This window comes from Tenrec ecaudatus, chromosome 18 (assembly GCF_050624435.1).
Source record: "Tenrec ecaudatus isolate mTenEca1 chromosome 18, mTenEca1.hap1, whole genome shotgun sequence".
Taxonomy (NCBI): Eukaryota; Metazoa; Chordata; class Mammalia; order Afrosoricida; family Tenrecidae; genus Tenrec; species Tenrec ecaudatus.
This window is the reverse complement of record NC_134547.1, coordinates 6,803,311-6,819,018: the sequence shown is the minus strand read 5'-3', so window position 1 is coordinate 6,819,018 and position 15,708 is coordinate 6,803,311. Positions and strand designations below refer to the sequence as shown.

The 15,708-nt window shown below is 55.1% G+C and overlaps 2 protein-coding genes across 3 annotated transcripts; both read right to left on the bottom strand.

The window, feature by feature from the left end:
- Nucleotides 1-2,871: 2,871 nt before the first annotated feature.
- On the bottom strand, nucleotides 2,872-5,772 carry KLK11 (kallikrein related peptidase 11). 2 transcript variants are annotated; one of them, XM_075537106.1, is made up of 5 exons: nucleotides 5,733-5,772; nucleotides 4,884-5,044; nucleotides 4,151-4,487; nucleotides 3,448-3,584; nucleotides 2,872-3,024 (listed from the first exon to the last, which is right to left on the bottom strand). In XM_075537106.1, the coding sequence occupies exons 1-5, from the start codon at nucleotides 5,770-5,772 to the stop codon at nucleotides 2,872-2,874; spliced, it is 828 nt and encodes a 275-aa protein (XP_075393221.1). The 2 variants fall into 2 exon arrangements, with proteins under 2 accessions (XP_075393221.1, XP_075393222.1); XM_075537107.1 differs by having other exon boundaries at nucleotides 4,151-4,416; nucleotides 4,888-5,044.
- A 3,221-nt stretch (nucleotides 5,773-8,993) lies between these two features.
- KLK12 (kallikrein related peptidase 12) lies at nucleotides 8,994-14,100 on the bottom strand. The gene is made up of 5 exons (XM_075537492.1): nucleotides 14,064-14,100; nucleotides 13,288-13,447; nucleotides 11,829-12,088; nucleotides 10,413-10,546; nucleotides 8,994-9,149 (listed from the first exon to the last, which is right to left on the bottom strand). Exons 1-5 carry the CDS (start codon nucleotides 14,098-14,100, stop codon nucleotides 8,994-8,996), a joined length of 747 nt encoding a protein of 248 aa, XP_075393607.1.
- Between the last annotated feature and the right edge of the window lie 1,608 nt (nucleotides 14,101-15,708).

Here is a 15,708-nt window from a genome sequence, read left to right as displayed (position 1 = left end):
AGGCCCAGAATGTTCTTCAGCCCTGCCTGTGGGCTGTCGCCAGATTCTCTGTCTGGGGACCCCTGGCCCAGCCTTCCCTTTTAACCCCCGTGAGCCCGGAAGCTTCCCCACCCACCCCTTAGGAGTTCTCCCCCTCCTGTCACCTCTCCCTAATTATATCTTGGGTGTGGCTGGCACCCAACCTGGGCCCAGATTCCTGCCCTGGGAGGGGCCTCCTCGGGAACACAAGCTTCCTCCTGTGCGGTGCCTGAAACACCCCTTCTCCAGTCCAAGAACATGGGGGGAGGGGATTCTCACCATACCTGCGTGGGAAGAACCCTTCAAGGTGGGAAGAGGGAACTCCTGGTTCCCCAGGCACCTGTGGGGTGGAGGAGATGGCATTGCAGACAGGTCATGGAGAACCAGAGAGGAAGACAAACACGTGAACAGGGAAATACGTACACCTCAAGTGACAGAGTAAGAAAAGCCAGATGATGGTGGGCAAGCCAGAGAAATGGAAACTGGAAGGGAAGACAAGAGACTGCTGCCTCAGAGGCAGGGACAGAGGGAGAGGACAGGAATCGTGGGGAGGCTGGGGCAAGCCAAGGTCTGGCGAAGCTCAGTCACAGAGACACAGGGAAGGGGAGAAGCAGAGAGGAAGAGGAGATATAGGAGGAGGAAGGTTTGGACTCTAACAAGATCCCAGTTCATGCCACTGGGGCACAGCTAGAGCATCCGGTGCCAGCGCATGTCTCCGGATAAGCCAGATGGAAGGATTCTGCGTTGCATCTCTGTGTGACTATCCCGGGCCCTCCCTGTGACTAGCTCGTCTCTGAGTGACACCCAGCGTCGTGAGTTACAGAAGGCCAGCCCATGGGCATTCACATCACCTCAACCCAGCACTCTTTATTTCTAGTATGAACTGGGAGGGGGCCACACGGCCAGTTGTCCTCCCAAGTCAGCAAGCCTCCATCCCATCCGTGGGCTCCCATTCGTTCCTTGTTCCAGGTGAGCAGACGGTCAAGAAAGATCCTGAGTTCCGGACTCCATATTGAGCCTCTTTCTTCCATGGCGAGAGATCGGTCTGGAAACTGGGTAGAGCTGTCCAGTAGTGGTACAGATGTTCTGACGTGGTACAGATATTCTAGGGGGGCTAACGGCTAAGGCATTGGCCACCTGCCACTGGTGCACACCTGAAATGTGGCCAGGGCCAATAAGTACATTTCAGATTTGTGACATGTTCATAGCCGTGACATGTACATTTCAGATTTGTGGCATGTTCATGAGAAGGAGCTGCCCTATAGGCCCGTTGGACGAGCTACTTTCTGTCGCAGGAGCTGGAAAATGATAGTGATCGTGCCCTTCTGCTACATCTCACTACCTGCAGGCACCTTGCTTTGGAAGCATTGCAAGCGAGGGTAAACGGGACAGAGCAGGCAAGAAAGCTTTGGTCAAGGCATCCCTGTTTAGTAGTGAGGAGGCTGTGAGGTGTCTCCGGTGAATCATACCGTGGTTCTTGGCTTCTCGAGAGAAAGAATTCACACCGAAGCCTGGTTTGTCATCCAAGTGTTTTGTTTTTTTTTCAAATAAAGGATGGGAGACGGTTCAGGCTTTATCATCTCAGAAGAATACACACTACTTTGGGGAAGCCTGCCAAACCCCATGGAAGCCATGCTGGGGCCCACAAACAAATACGGGCATCGTCGTGGGACTGAGTACCCACACATGGTGACCTGAGGTCAGAGAGGCCACGGCATAGCCAAGCGCAGAATTGGGGTGAAAAGAGTTGGCCTTGCTGACAGGGTATTTTAAACCTCTGGCCTCTGGAGAGGCATGGTGGAAGGTATTGATCAACCCCATTGACTGAATGAACCCCACCTGGATGGGGTGATGAGTCTGGGTCTAGATTTGGGCCACCCAAGTGTAACACTCACCTAGCGCTCTCTCACTCTCTCTCTCTCTCTCTCTGTGTGTGTGTGTGTGTGTGTGTGTGTGTATGTGTGTATGTGTGTGTGTGTGTGTGTGATAAATTGGAACATACCCAGTTAAAGTCTTCCTTGGTGGTTAGTGCTTACCTGATTCTGGTTAGTGCTTACCTGATTCCTTCCCCCACCCCCTCCCTCTATGGGACCTGAACAGGCATAGGAGGGACAGCCCCCTCTGTCCCTATCCTGGCTGCCTAACAAGGCTACCCAGCTTTGGGGCCTTGTTCTTCTATGTAGGGCAGTGGTTCTCAACCTGTGGGTCGAGACCCCACTGGGGGTCAAGTGACCCTTTCACAGAGGTCTCCCGATTCATCACAGTAGCAACATGACAGGGATGAAGTAGCAACGAAAATAATGTTCTGGTTGGGGGGTCACCACCACATGAGGAACGGTCTGAAAGGGTGGTGGCATTAGGAAGGTGGAGAACCACTGACGTAGGGGTTGTGTGAACCACGAGCAAGTGTTTTTGTGTCTGCGCCCACCGGATCAGAGTTTTAGTGAGGAATCCACGAGTGGAGACGCAGGCCATGCTAGCAGACCAATTCTGGCTTTCAGAAGGCTCAGCACTCAAGACACCCACTTATCTAGCCAATTTTTTTTTAATTGAATCCTTTGGTGAGTGCCGAGAAGTGGGAACTTGACACTCGACAGCGAATAAAACTACACGGCTGCCACTGTCACCATCACGTATCAGGCACACACCGAGAGTGGAACACCCAGGGCGTGCAGATTCCAAAGTGTGAGCTCATCCCGAACTCCTGTGCACCTGCGTTCAAGGAGACCAACGGAGAGGAAGTCCATCGGGGTGGGTGGGGTGGGTGGAGCGGTTGGCTTCATGACGTATTGAACGGGATGAGAAGCACACCACCTGATCACAAACCAACGTGGCTGGGTTGTGTGGCTCTGGCTAATTGTTCTTCATGGTCTTTTGAATCCAGTCCACGTATTTGCAGACCTTTGTGTAGACCCCCGGCTTCTTGGTGACCGCACAGGGGTCCTGACCCCAGGAGATAATGCCTTGCAGAGAACCGTTACAGACCAGAGGTCCCCCAGAGTCACCCTGGGGAGGGAGAGAGAGAAAGCCCATCAGAAAAGGGGGGAAAGATTCGGCGTGGTGTTAGAGAGCAGATGAGATGATGTGGGAGGTGGACGTTGGGGCTGGAGTCGACGGTGGGCTTCGCCCCAAGGCTGCATAGGCCATTGGGTTTAGGAATGGGACTAGTAGGGGTGGGGTTACAACAGAAAATGAATTTGGGGCTGTTAGGATTGGGAAGGGCAGGGGGTATAGGGGTAGAGATGGGGCTGGGGTAAACGTGATGCCGTAGGACGCGGGGGCTGGAGAGGGAGATGGATGTGGGGTTGCAGGCGGAGGCGGGATCGGGGTTGAAGGGTGAGATTGAGGATGGGCATGAAGACCGAGTCTTCCTGAGATGGGAGATGGGGGTGGGAAGGTAGTGAGGAAACCCAGGCCCTACCCTCTGACCTGGCAGGAGTCCTTGCCCGATTCTCTAACGTTGGCGCACACCATGCTGTCTGTGATGTTCCCTGGATAGGCTTCCTCACACTCCTGGTGCTCGATGATGGTGATGGTGGCGCATCTCAAGGTGTGGGGCAGGTGCACTGTGAACACAGCAGGGGCAAGCGTGGGAAACTGAGTCCCCGCCCCCACATGGCTGGTGGTTGCGCTAAGCCCAGTATCTCCCTTTTCCTTTTGGCTCCCAGCCTTCTAATCTCTTTGCTGGTAACAATTGCAGTAATCGTGCCACAAAAATCATGCCACTGCCATTCTTTATGGCAGCAGGTCTATTGACATTATCTCTGATCCAATCCTGATTAGGAAGGGACAACTGTTGCAATTTGATCGTGAAGGGAATTTAAAAACAACAACAACAAAACCGTTCAGAGGCAGGAAACCACTTGCCTAAGGTCGTACCACAAGTAAGTGGTGGAGATGGAACTGCCCGTCCATCTGTCTCACTCCAAGGCCCAAACCTCTGTCCCTCACCTTCCTCGGGTCTCAACTGGATGCTCTTCCACTCAACGGATCCCACCAATGACACCCCCACCTCCCAACCTCCGCTCGCATCACCGATTCTCATTTTCAAAAGCTTCCTCCGACTGCTCCCCATCATGGCCAACCCCCCACCCCACCCCACCCTCACATTCCCCTCCGGAGGAGTCCCTACACTGGGGGCTCGATGTGGTGCCCCAGCCAGAAATGAGGCAGTGGGTGCCCGCGACAACACAGTGGGATGACAGGATGAGGGGGCGCACAGCCCGCGTGATGATTGCGGGGCTCGCCATCTTCACCAGCATGATGTCATTGCGATGGTCTTTGTTAGGGAGGCTGTTGTTGTACTCGGGGTGGGGGAAAGACTCAAACGCTTGTCGGGTTTGCTCACAGCCATCCTGTTTTTGGAGGTTGTGCTCCCCCAGGTGGGCTATGTAGCTGCTGAGGTGGGAGAGAGGACAGTCAGAAGATGGGGGAAGGTCGGGGAGGTGGAGGGGGGGGGAGAGAGACACAGAGGAAGAAATGAATGGCACCCGTGAGATGGAAAGCCGAGGGCATCTCCGCTTCCAAACCTCATTCCCAGCTTCCCACCACAGCCTCTCCCTTTCCCCCCACCCTTTTGGAGACAGGTCGATCCCAACCCGACCCAGAGCCCTCATCCAAAACACTGCCTCCCCTTCTAGTGCCCAATCCATTCCAGTTTCAACAGTACCCCACTCCCCACCACCCTCACTATCCCCGCTCCACCTTCAGCTGCCACTACATCCCAAACATCAATGCTAGTGCTCACCCGTCCCCCCACATTCACCCTCTCTTCCCCCCAAGACACGCACGCACGTCTTCTCTGCCTCCCAGACCCACGTCCACCCATCACCAGCCCCCTCCCAGCCCGGCCCTGGCCCCCGCACCCACGGCTTGCGGCAGTGGGCTGCGGTCAGGAGCCAGCTGGGAGCGATGAGCGTTGCCCCACACAGCAGCCGGGTCTTCTGGAACAGGGCCACCTGCCAGGGCTGGGAATGAGGGGTGCATTCATACCCCTTGATGATCCTGGTCTCTCCCTCTACATGCCCTGGAGGGGGTAGGGGTAAAAGAAGGGACTCAGGCATGAGGGGAGGTTAAGGGTGGGAGGACCTCTAGAGGTAGGGGCAGCAAAGCGAAAAGAGTGGGTTACTTGGACCCCACTTCTTTTTTTAAAATCTGGATCCCCAAACCCAAACCAAACTCACTCACTGCCAGAGTCGAGGTTGACTCACTGTGACCAGTCTCTTGGGCAGGGCAGAATAGCTCTGTGGGTTTCCAAGACTGGAAATTGGGAAGTATAAAGCCTCATCTTTCTTCCAACGAGGGACTGGTGGTTTTGAACTGCAGACCTAATGGTCTACAGTTCAACTGGGAGTCACTACACTACCAGGGCTCCACAGGTGGCTCAGGCATCCAAACGAGGATCGTTCCAGGATGGTTGATGAGCCACCACTGTCCTGAGCAATATACAGGCGTCTCCTGCGCCCCCCCCCCACTCCAGTTGCCTTCCCTGCCCCCCCCTCCCTCCCCTGGGACATTCCAGGACCTCTCCTCATTCTTTCATCTGAGTTAGGCCTGACGTGACACTGGATACACCCCAACTCGCATTCCGGCTCTCTGTACAGACACATCCGACTTGTCAAGACCCAGGCCTAGGTGGGTGGGGTGGGTGGAGGGGAAGGGGACCCTAGAGATTGGCGCAGGAGCTCCCTTGTCTTGCCCCTCCCTCACCATACCTGTCACCAGAGCAAGCGTGATGAATCGCAAAATCCTCATGGCCTGGGTCAGAGACAGGCACCCCTCTGGTGCTTCTGGGAACAAGGGGGTAAACACAGGGATCAAATCACTTTCCCAGGAGATTGGGGTGTTCCTGGATGCTCCCTCCTCTCACCCACACCTGCTCCTATGCTCCGGGAGAAAACAGCCATAAAAACAACAACACAAATCAGACTCCCTGCCATCAAATCCATGCCCACTCATAGAGGCTCCAGAGGGTTTCCCAGGTTGTAAATCCCAGGAGACGCCTCACCTGCATGACTAATTCCCTGCCCTGGCTTCTAGTGACCCCTTTAGGACCAGGTGGAACCGTCCCTGTGGGTTTCTGAGACTGTAACTCTCTTGGGGAGTAGAAAGCCTCCTCTTTCTTCCCCAGAGCAGCCAGTGGGTTCGAACTGCTGACCTTGCTTGCAGTTATCAGTCCAACCCGGGAACCACTCTGCCACCGGGGCTCCCTGGGAGACACCCAGAGGGCTTGGGCGGGGGGAGCCCCTGGATTCTTTTCACAGCATCCCAACCTCCAAGGGCTTCAAGGAAGTGTGGAGTTGAAGGTCGCTTTGGAAGGGGGCCTGGCCTCGGGGAGAATCTTGTTGCGTCAGAACACCAAGGAAGATGCAGCAGCTGGTGGGAGAGGTGGACTCACCCTGGGACATGGTCAGAGCCCCTCCCCTGCTGGACCCCTATTTTCTTGGAGGGATGGCTTGGACAGGACTGGGCGGGGCTGGTCAGAGGGAGGGCCAGTGTCCTGAGGTGCCCTGGTCAGCGGTTTTGGAGGTGGGGGCAGAGGGCTGAGCCTGGCAACCACCGAGTTGGGGTCAGAGGTCACTGAGGTTGGGGGTGAGAGAAGCCACTGAATGCCACGGAGGGAGGTAGCGATCTTAAGCCCTAAGCCAAGCTGAGAAGGTCCCAGGGCAAGGAGGGACAGTGCAGAGGCAGAGGTATAGAGCACCAGGCCCAGGCAGGGAAGGGCGGGAGGGTGCCTGGCAGGGGGTTGGGGGGGGCGAGGGGGAGGCTTCCTGCTCCCTTCCCTCCCGGACTCACAGGTGCTGGGGCTGGGGTTGGGGCGCTGGGCGCCCGGCGGCTGTGGCAGAAGCAGCAGGCTGGGTCGGAGCGGGAGGCACAGGCGGGCTGGCAGGCAGGCAGGGGGGCGGCCCTGGGCGGGCCCAGGATGACGGGCCTGGTAGCCCTGCCTTATCGCCCTGGAGGCGGGGTGTGTGTGTGTGTATGTGTGTGTGTGTGGCCGGCCGCCTGTCCCCTCTTCAACAGTCCCCTTCTTCTCTCTCAGCTTTTCTCCGCTTCTTCGCATGCCTGTGTCTGTCAGTCTGTCTGTCTCTGCAGCCTGGGGCCGCCCCCTGCCTTCCAGGCCTCTGGGGGTCCGTGTTCCTGCCGCTCTTCTTTCTCTTCCTGAGTCTCTGCAGCTGTCGCCTCCCTCGCCCTGTCTGTCGTTCTGTCTGTCCTCCAGGTCGCCTGTGCGACTCCGTCCCTTCCCGTCACTTGCTTTGTTCGTCTGGTTCTAAGGCACCGGTCTCTCCTCGCTTCCTCCCCACCCTCTCCCTCCTGGGACCCCTCTGTCCTGCTCTGGGTTCCTCCCCTCCTTATCTCCAATCCAAGGAAGGGGGAAGGTGGAAAACTGGGTCGTTGCAAAGGTGGAGCCGCCCCCAGGAGAAGGGGCAGGACTGCAGGTGGGGGGTGGAGGGGGGGAAGCAGGTTGGAACCTGTGGGGCGTCACAGCGGGAGGGAGGGATGCATGGCTGGGATGGAGGGGGGGAGAAATTAACCTTTTGCATGCTCCCCAACCCCCAAGGCTCTTGGCGAGGAGGGGGGGGGGTTGTCTGTGTTTCCCTGCTGACCCTTCTCAGGCCTCTCTCTCCCAGTCGCCCCGTCCCCACCCTCCAGGCCCCCATGCCACAGGTTCCACTCCAGCTGCAACTTACTTGCTGTGCGACCTCCACCCAGGGACTTCTGGCCTCTGAACCACCTCGATTTCCTCATCTGCCAACTGTAGCCTCAGCCTCGGGCCCGGCCCCCCCACTCCGATCCCCTATTTCTTTCTCCCCAGCTGGTTTGGTTCCTCTGTGGGTCTCCTGCTCTGTCTCTTAGTTGTCCTCTGCCCTTTATCAGGTGTGGATCCCAGCGGGGCAGGCTCAGGCTCTCCTGGCAGCCCGCCCTGGCTCTTCCTCTTCCGACTAGTGTGACTGGGCCAAAGGGACTCCGCCCACTCGATGCTCAGTTTCCTCACCGGGGAAATGGGCTGTGCGGTGGGGCTGGTCATGGAGGGTTGGAGACCAGGCCTCTAGAGGGTTCCTCGTGGAAAGAACCGCTGTTTGGGTTCCTAGCACCTCATTTCTTTCTCCCCCCCGCCCTGCACCCCCCCCCCCAGTCTCTGGATTCCACTCCATCGGTCTGGCTGTCATAGGTGTCTTTAAACCAACTCACCTGCCCGCATGGAATACAATGTAGGTGTGCCTGCCAAACCCACTGGCGACCTCGCAGGACAGAGTAGAACTCCCCCGCCCACTCACACACAATTTGGTCTGTAGGTCTTTAACAGAAGCCTAGGGGCACATGTGTCTCCTCCCCAGGAGCTGTTGGTGGTGGGTGCTAAATGCTTTCACCGCAGCGCCACCACGGCTGCCTTGCTCAGCTACAGAAGGGTGGGTTTGCAGTTGGCTAGCCGAGAGAATGTTACGCTTACCAGACACAGTGGTCGCAAATACTGTTTCCTTTCCTGTTTGTTTTGTGTGTGTGTTTGGAATCAATCTTTCTAACCCCCTTCTTGTCAGTCCGGTAGGGCTGATGAACAGCTGCGACGTGTTCCTGGCAATTGTCCTGAGTAACTTTTCCGATCTTTTATTCCCCCCACTGCCCCCCCCCCGCCCTCCCCCCATGACCCTGAGGTGGGAGATTCTCACCCTCTCCAATCTCCATTTTCTCCCACCTGTAAGTGGTCCCTCTAAGCAGCTTCCACCAGCGTGGGCACATAAAACAGTCAGACGCCTGCCCTCTTCCTGCTGTATTTATTCCAAGAGTCACTCTCCTTCCCAACCGTGGGCCTCGGCGGGGGGGGGGGGGGGAGGGAGGGTGCGGAGGGGAATGGCTGAAGTTGAGGTTCTAGGTCACAGATGCCAAGACTGAGAAACAGTGGGGAGCTGATGAAGCGGGCGTCGATGTCCTGTGGGTCAGAGTGGACCCATGCTGAGGGAAGAGGTGGAAGGAGTGGGTCAGTTGTTCCTTATGGTCTCCTGAATCCAGTCAACATATTTGCAAACCTTGGTGTAGACTCCTGGAATGCCTTTTTGCCCGCAAGGCCCTACAGACCCCCAGGATACGAGACCCTGCAGGACTCCCCCGCATACCAGGGGGCCCCCTGAGTCACCCTGGAGAGAAGGAAAAGAAACATTTCCAAGGTTAGGGAGAAACTGGGCTCCTGATTCCCTCCCCACAGTCCACCAGCCCATCCTAGACTATGAGGACAGTGACTTCATGGCTGATCCCTGGGGGTGGGGATAGGTGTGTGTGTGTGGGGGGATGGGACAGAAAACAGATAGGTAGGTCCCTTAAGGACATTGACAAAAATCCTGTCAAACTCATGGCCATTGAGTCAATGCTGCCTGCTAGAGACCCTATAGGACAGGGTAGAACTGCCCCTGTGAGTTTCTGAGACTGTCACTCTTGACAGGAGCAGAAAGCTCTTTCTCCTGAGGAGTGGCTGGTGGTTTCGAACTGCTGACTTTGCAGCAAAGAGCCAGGGACTCCAGAAAAGATTATCTTAGGGACAATGGCTGGGCCTCTAACCAATGAGCGAAGAGAAGACTCTCTCTAATGACCAGTTCTAGGAGAAGAGGGAGGGGTCTCCTAAGGACAATGGCAGGGACCATTGCACAATGAAAGAGGAGCGCATTCTCTCCAGTGACTAATTCCAGGAAGGGAGGGTTGGCCTGCTTTCTAAGGCAGAGGATTGTTTGGTAGACAATAGCTGGAGTCCTGGCCAATGAGGGAAGAGAGCACTGTCATCTGTGACCAATCCCAGAGAATGGCAGAAGTTTTCCCTGAAGGGTAATGGCTGGGGTCCTATCCAATGAGTGAAGAGCAGTAGGGCACAGTGTATTCATTGACCAATCCTAGGGTAGGAGGGAGGGACAATTTAAAGATTACACAGCAAGCACGTTCTTTCTGCAGGATCATGACTGGTGTTCAGGCCAGTGAGTTGAGGCTCCCTGTTCTAAAGGACTCAAAAGGGCAAGAAGGCAGGATTGAAAGGTGAGCTGATCCATTTATTTGGTCCCTTCCTGTCTTCATCCCTCACCCGGACTGACATCGAGTGGAGGATGGTTCAAGAAAGCCCCAGAACCCCAGATTGTGGATTTCCTGCCTGAATGCCAAGACCTAGCTAACGCTTCCCCTTTTTCTGACTCTTTCCCTCTTTGTGCACGTGTTCGTTTTCCTTTCTGTCTCCTCCTGCTTGCTGCTTCTCTCCCATAGTCTGGGCTCATCCCTCCTCCATCCTCCTCTCCCATTCCTTTATCTCCAGCCCCCTTTCCTCCCGGTCAACTCCTGCGCATGCGCTCTCTCTCCACCTCCCTCCTCAGCACCCCCACTTCCTCTCTGGAGTGATCCTGTGTCCCATAGCATTCACACACCTGGCAGGCATCCTCGCCGGGCATGCCGCCTGCACACACCATGTTGCCCGTGATCCTCCCGGGGTAGACGGCACTGCAGGCGGCATCTGAGACGATGGAGAGGTTGAGACACTGGAGAATGTCCGGGAATGGGTCTGCAGTGGAAAGGGGGGGGGCTGTGGGGATCTCCCAAAGAGCTCTACTTTGGGGTCTGACCAACCCCCTTGCTCTCTCAGGAAGACTGGATCGTGACTTTCTGCTCCAATCGACGCTACTGGAGAACTCTGCTGGCCTCCAGCCAATCTACTGAAAACCTCCCAACTTCACATTGATAACCTATATTGTGGTGGTGACCCTTGCTCTCAGTTCACCGGCTTTGAAAACAAACAAACAAAAAACAAAGCAAAAAGCCAAACTCCATCCATTATGACTCACGGAGACTCGATGAGGTGGAGGCGAACTGCCCTTGTGGGTAACATGGTCAGTAGCAGCAGGATCTATTCCATGGACAGTACAGAGTGTGCTTTCCAGAAACATAGGGGCGGACCCACCCAAACTCATTGCCACTGAGTTGCTACCAATTCATAGTGACCTTCCAGGATGGGGTAGTACTGCCCTGTGAGTTTCCAAGGCTGTAACTTTTCACAGGGATAGAAAGCCCAGACTTTCTCCCGAGGAGCGTCGAGGGTTTCGAACTGCTGATATTGCAGTAAGCAGCCTGACGCTTAATCACTACGCCGCCAGGGCTCCCCTCCAACCACAGATACAGGGATGCAGACTCACCTTCCCATCCGGTTCCAGATACTGTGACCCTGACCTTTAGTCTCACCATCTCATTCTCCCTCCCATCCCAACTTGGCCTACTTGCAGCCTCTGTCGGCTGAACCTACACTATATTCTTTCACCTTCACCTCCTCTATCAGTGCTCTATCCTCTATCCTTGAATCCCATGCCTCCAATCCCACAGTGACCCCCAAATCTAGCTGATGTGCTCCCAGAAAGCGTTGACTCCAAACCCCTAGGGCCTCCAACCCCAGAACATGTGACCCCTGATTAAATCTCACTGGCCACCCTCAGATGGTGACTGAATGATAGTACCCCATCTTGGTTCCAGGAACACAAAGACCTGGAACACCGGAGTCCAGGACCCCTTCTTGGCTTCTCTTGGTTGTATGTATCCCTTGTCCCACCCCTACCCACCCCTTCCTGATGACCCCTGATATCACTCTGACCTCACTCCATCCATAACCCCTGACCGTGAACTCCATACCAACGCTTCACCGCTTTGACTGTCAAGACCCAGCTGACCCACCACGATCTCTGACCCCACATTCCGGACCCCGGACCCACCTTTCCTCTGAGATGGTGCAGCTCTTGATCTCTCACCCGACACCCCACATATTTACCCAGCTGCACCCCATCCCTGGGCTTTCTTACCCCATGGCTGGTTGGTGGTACCCCAACCTGAGATGTGGCACTCGGTCCCGGCAGTTGGGCAGGTCTTGGGCAGAGGCAGGATCTGGACGCCCCGAGATAAGCGGACAGGCAGGCCCAGCCGCAGAAGCCGAAGGTCGTGGTCATGGTTCTTCAGGGAGCCCTTGTAGTCAGGGTGGGTCACGGAGAAGCTGCTGTGCCGGATTTGCTCCGTCCAGTCCAGCTTGCTCAGGCTGTGTTCCCCTAAGCGCACCCAGTAGCTTCTGGGGAGACCATGGAGGGTCACTGGGTGGCAGGAGTACAGGCACCCACACCACCGACCTCACGTCCAGGCCCTCCTGGCTCTCTGCTTCCCTGCATCCCAATTCCTGAATCCCTGCCTTCTTCCTCTCTCTCTGTCGCTCCCATTCTTTCCGTCTGTGTCTCCATCTCTCCCCTGCCATGGTGGGCATCCATCTGATTCCTCCCATCATACATCTTTATCTTATTTTTATTTTTAAAAAGCATACCAAGGGCTCAAGTAGAAAGCAGATGTTTTGAGGATGCTGAGGGCAACAAATGTACCAATGTGCTGGAAACCATGGATGGATGGATTGTGATAAGAGTTGTGTGAGCCCCCAATAAAACGATTTAAAATTATTTTTTCCCTTCTTAAAAAAATTTTTATGGAGGGCCCTTACAGCTATTGTAACAATCTGTACATCCATTGTATCTAGCACATTGGTACATCTGTGGCCATCATCATTTTCTAGACATTTATTTTCTATTGAGTCCTTGGGGCCAGCTCCTCATTGACCCGTGTCTCTCTCTGACTCTGGGAACTGCACGGCCCACGTGATTCGCCATTCCCGGCTGGATTCCCAGAACCCAGAAGCCTGCCTGGCACCACAGAAAAAGTGGTGTAACCTCAGCTGAATTCATCAGTGGGTGACTAATGAATGGACTCTCTTTGTCTCATTTCTGAAACGCTTTGTTTCCTTGTGTCTGAACTTCTCTCTCTCTCTCTCTCTCTCTCTCTCTCTCTCTCTCTCACACACACACACACACACACACACTGCACACCTGGAACTTCCAGACCCTTTGTCTTGCAGATGGGGCCTCTGAAGACCACCAGAGGGGTACCGGTCTATGTTGTACAGAGAGTTTGCATCAGATATGAATCCAGCATCCAGATTGGGGTCTGGGAATGGCTGGGGCTGGGGGCCGATGCCCAGGAGGGAAGAACTGAGGTGGGAGGGGATGAGAGCGGATGGGTGGGAAATCCCAAGACTCTTTTCTCTCTTTCCCTCCACTGAATCCCAACTCCACCCTCGGCAACTGTTGGGGGTGCTCTACTACTTGAAAAACCTCACGCTGCCTTGTGTCAGGGGCCAGCGTCTGTCTACCTCTTGACATCCCATCTTCCCCCGAGACTTTAATCCTCCCTCCACCCACTCCAGGAAGGGACCGAGATGAGGCTTACCTGCCACTGCAGTGAGCAGCTGTGAGGACCCACCTGCGGTCAATGAGGACCCCCCCACAGCGCAGGTTGGTGCCATCAAACAACCCCACCTGCCAAGGCTGCGAGTTAGGGATGCACTCAGTGCCGTTGTAAATCTTCTGGATAGCCCCCTGGCTGAGCCCTGCGGGGAGGCCCGAAAGATGGGGTCAGAGCGTGCTGATCTGAGCTGAGAGATTAAGGGCTGAGGGAGAGGAAGCTCCAGATGGGTCAGAGAAAGAAGCAGCGAGTAACAGACAACAGGAAGACAGAAATCCAGGGAAGGGAACAAAGGAAGACAACACAGAAAAGCAGACAGGGACAGATAGATAAAGGCAAGAAAGAAAGATAGATAAAGGCAACAGAAATACAGAAAAACAAGGAAGAGAAAGAGAGACAGTGAAGAGAGAGAGAGGCAACAGAAAGAAAAACAGGGAAGAGAGGCAGGAAAACAGACAAAGACGGAAGCAGGGAAGCTCGAGGTGCAACGGTGGATAGGAAAAGACAGCAGACCAATGAGGAGGTGCTCAAAGATAGGAGGGAAATCCAGCCATGTGAATTCAGAGAGCGCGGAAAAGGTGGCAGAAATAGGAGGGGCGATAAAAGACAAGTATGAGAAGACAAAGCTAAGCATGACCTTGACAGTGGGGGCAGAGTGACCCCTCTGCCCTTCTCAATACCAGGCGTGGGAACAGAGTTCAAATGGGGGAAACGAGCGCTCTTCTTGTGGGACCAAACCCCAGTCCCCTGGAGGAACTCACCAATTAGACAGAGAAACAGAAAGATGCCGGGCCCCATGGCGGGGCCACCAATAAGATCTGGAGAAAAGACAGAGGTTTTTTAGAAGATGATTCCTTCCAGAATGACCTCTCCATCCCCACCCACCTCTACCTTCTTCCCCAGTCCTCCCACCTCCACCGAGTCTTCTTCCTTTGCGGGGAAGTCTGTCACCTCCCTCACTCCCATGTGCTGCCCTCTTCTTGGTAACTGTCCCCTTCTCACCTTGTGTCTTTGCCAGGATTCTCTATGTGGGTGTCACAGTGTCCGCCTGTCTATCTGCTGCCTGCCTGTCCGTCCCTCAGCTTGTCTGCAGTCTCTCTGTACACCTACCTGTTGGCCCTTTCCTTCGCTAGCCACCTGGTCTGTCAACTCCCCCACTGTCCACCTGGCTGCTCAAGCTGCCTGTCACACGGCCCCACCTGTCCTCATCCTTCTGTCTGTCTGCCCCAAACTGGACCCTGGCCAAGCTTTTAACTCTCTTTGTCACAGCCCAACTAATTTCCTGGTTGAGGGAAGGGGATCAGGGAAGGTAAGGGTGGGGCTGCTCACCTCTAATCCTGTCGAAGCTCTTCTCTGCACATAGCACCACTTAATTGAGCTTTATAGCTCCCTGGATGGCGGGGGGTGGGGTGGGGGGGTGGGAGGGTGGGAGGGACAAAGGGACCCGGAGTGGCTCAAGAAGGAAGACCCAGCCCCCCCCCCTTTTTGCTCTTACTTCTTGTCCAAACCAGCCAGCACCTCTGGTCTGATGGTGACTCACGATGATAGAGGAACCTGGTTCTAATCCTGACTCAGTGACAAAGGAGGGTGGGGAGCAGGGATGCCTGGGACCTGGTCCCACACAGGCCAGGGGAGTGGCAGGATGACATGGAGGCAGAAAGAAGCAAGAGAAGGCTCCAGGCTCCAGATGGGGATGAGGGGGGTGGATATCAGGAAGTTCAAGAGGAGAAAGAAAGAGATGGAAATGGAAGACTTCTAACCAGACAATCACGCAGGGAGGTGGATGGGGCTTTCTCAATGGGGTTCTGTGGAAATCTGACGTGAATAGAATTGTTGGCATGCACAATCAACTTTTGACTTACCTTGGACGACCTTCTCCTTCCCCATCTCAAGAAGCATCCGGAAACCAAATGAAGCCCGTTGTTGGCCTGTGGATTCCGACGGAAGCATCCGGGTGTCATGGAATAAGACAGCCCCCTAGGAATGTCTAGGTCTCCATCCTGGTGGTGTTAGTGGTGACATGTTGGGCTGCTAACCAGAAGGTCAGTCGTTCGAAACCATCAGCTGACTCTGAGGGAGGGAGATGAGGCTGTCTGCTCCAGTACAGATAGACAGTCTTGGAAACCCACAGGCAAAGTCCTGCTCCTGCCCCACAGGGTCGCTATGAGTCGGAATCAAAACGATGGCAGTGGGTTTGGTTTTGGTTTTGTGGACTGTGATCTTTTACCAAAGCAAACCACCAAGCTTCTCTTCCGAGGAGCTTCTGGGTGGGTTCGAACCACCAATCTTTAGGTTAGTCGTTGAGTGTAAACCATTTGGTCCACCCAGAGACCTGGCCATGTGGATTTTTATTTTTATTGTGTGGACACACAGTCTGCCAGTTTGAGGTTTCCTTGATAAAGTGAA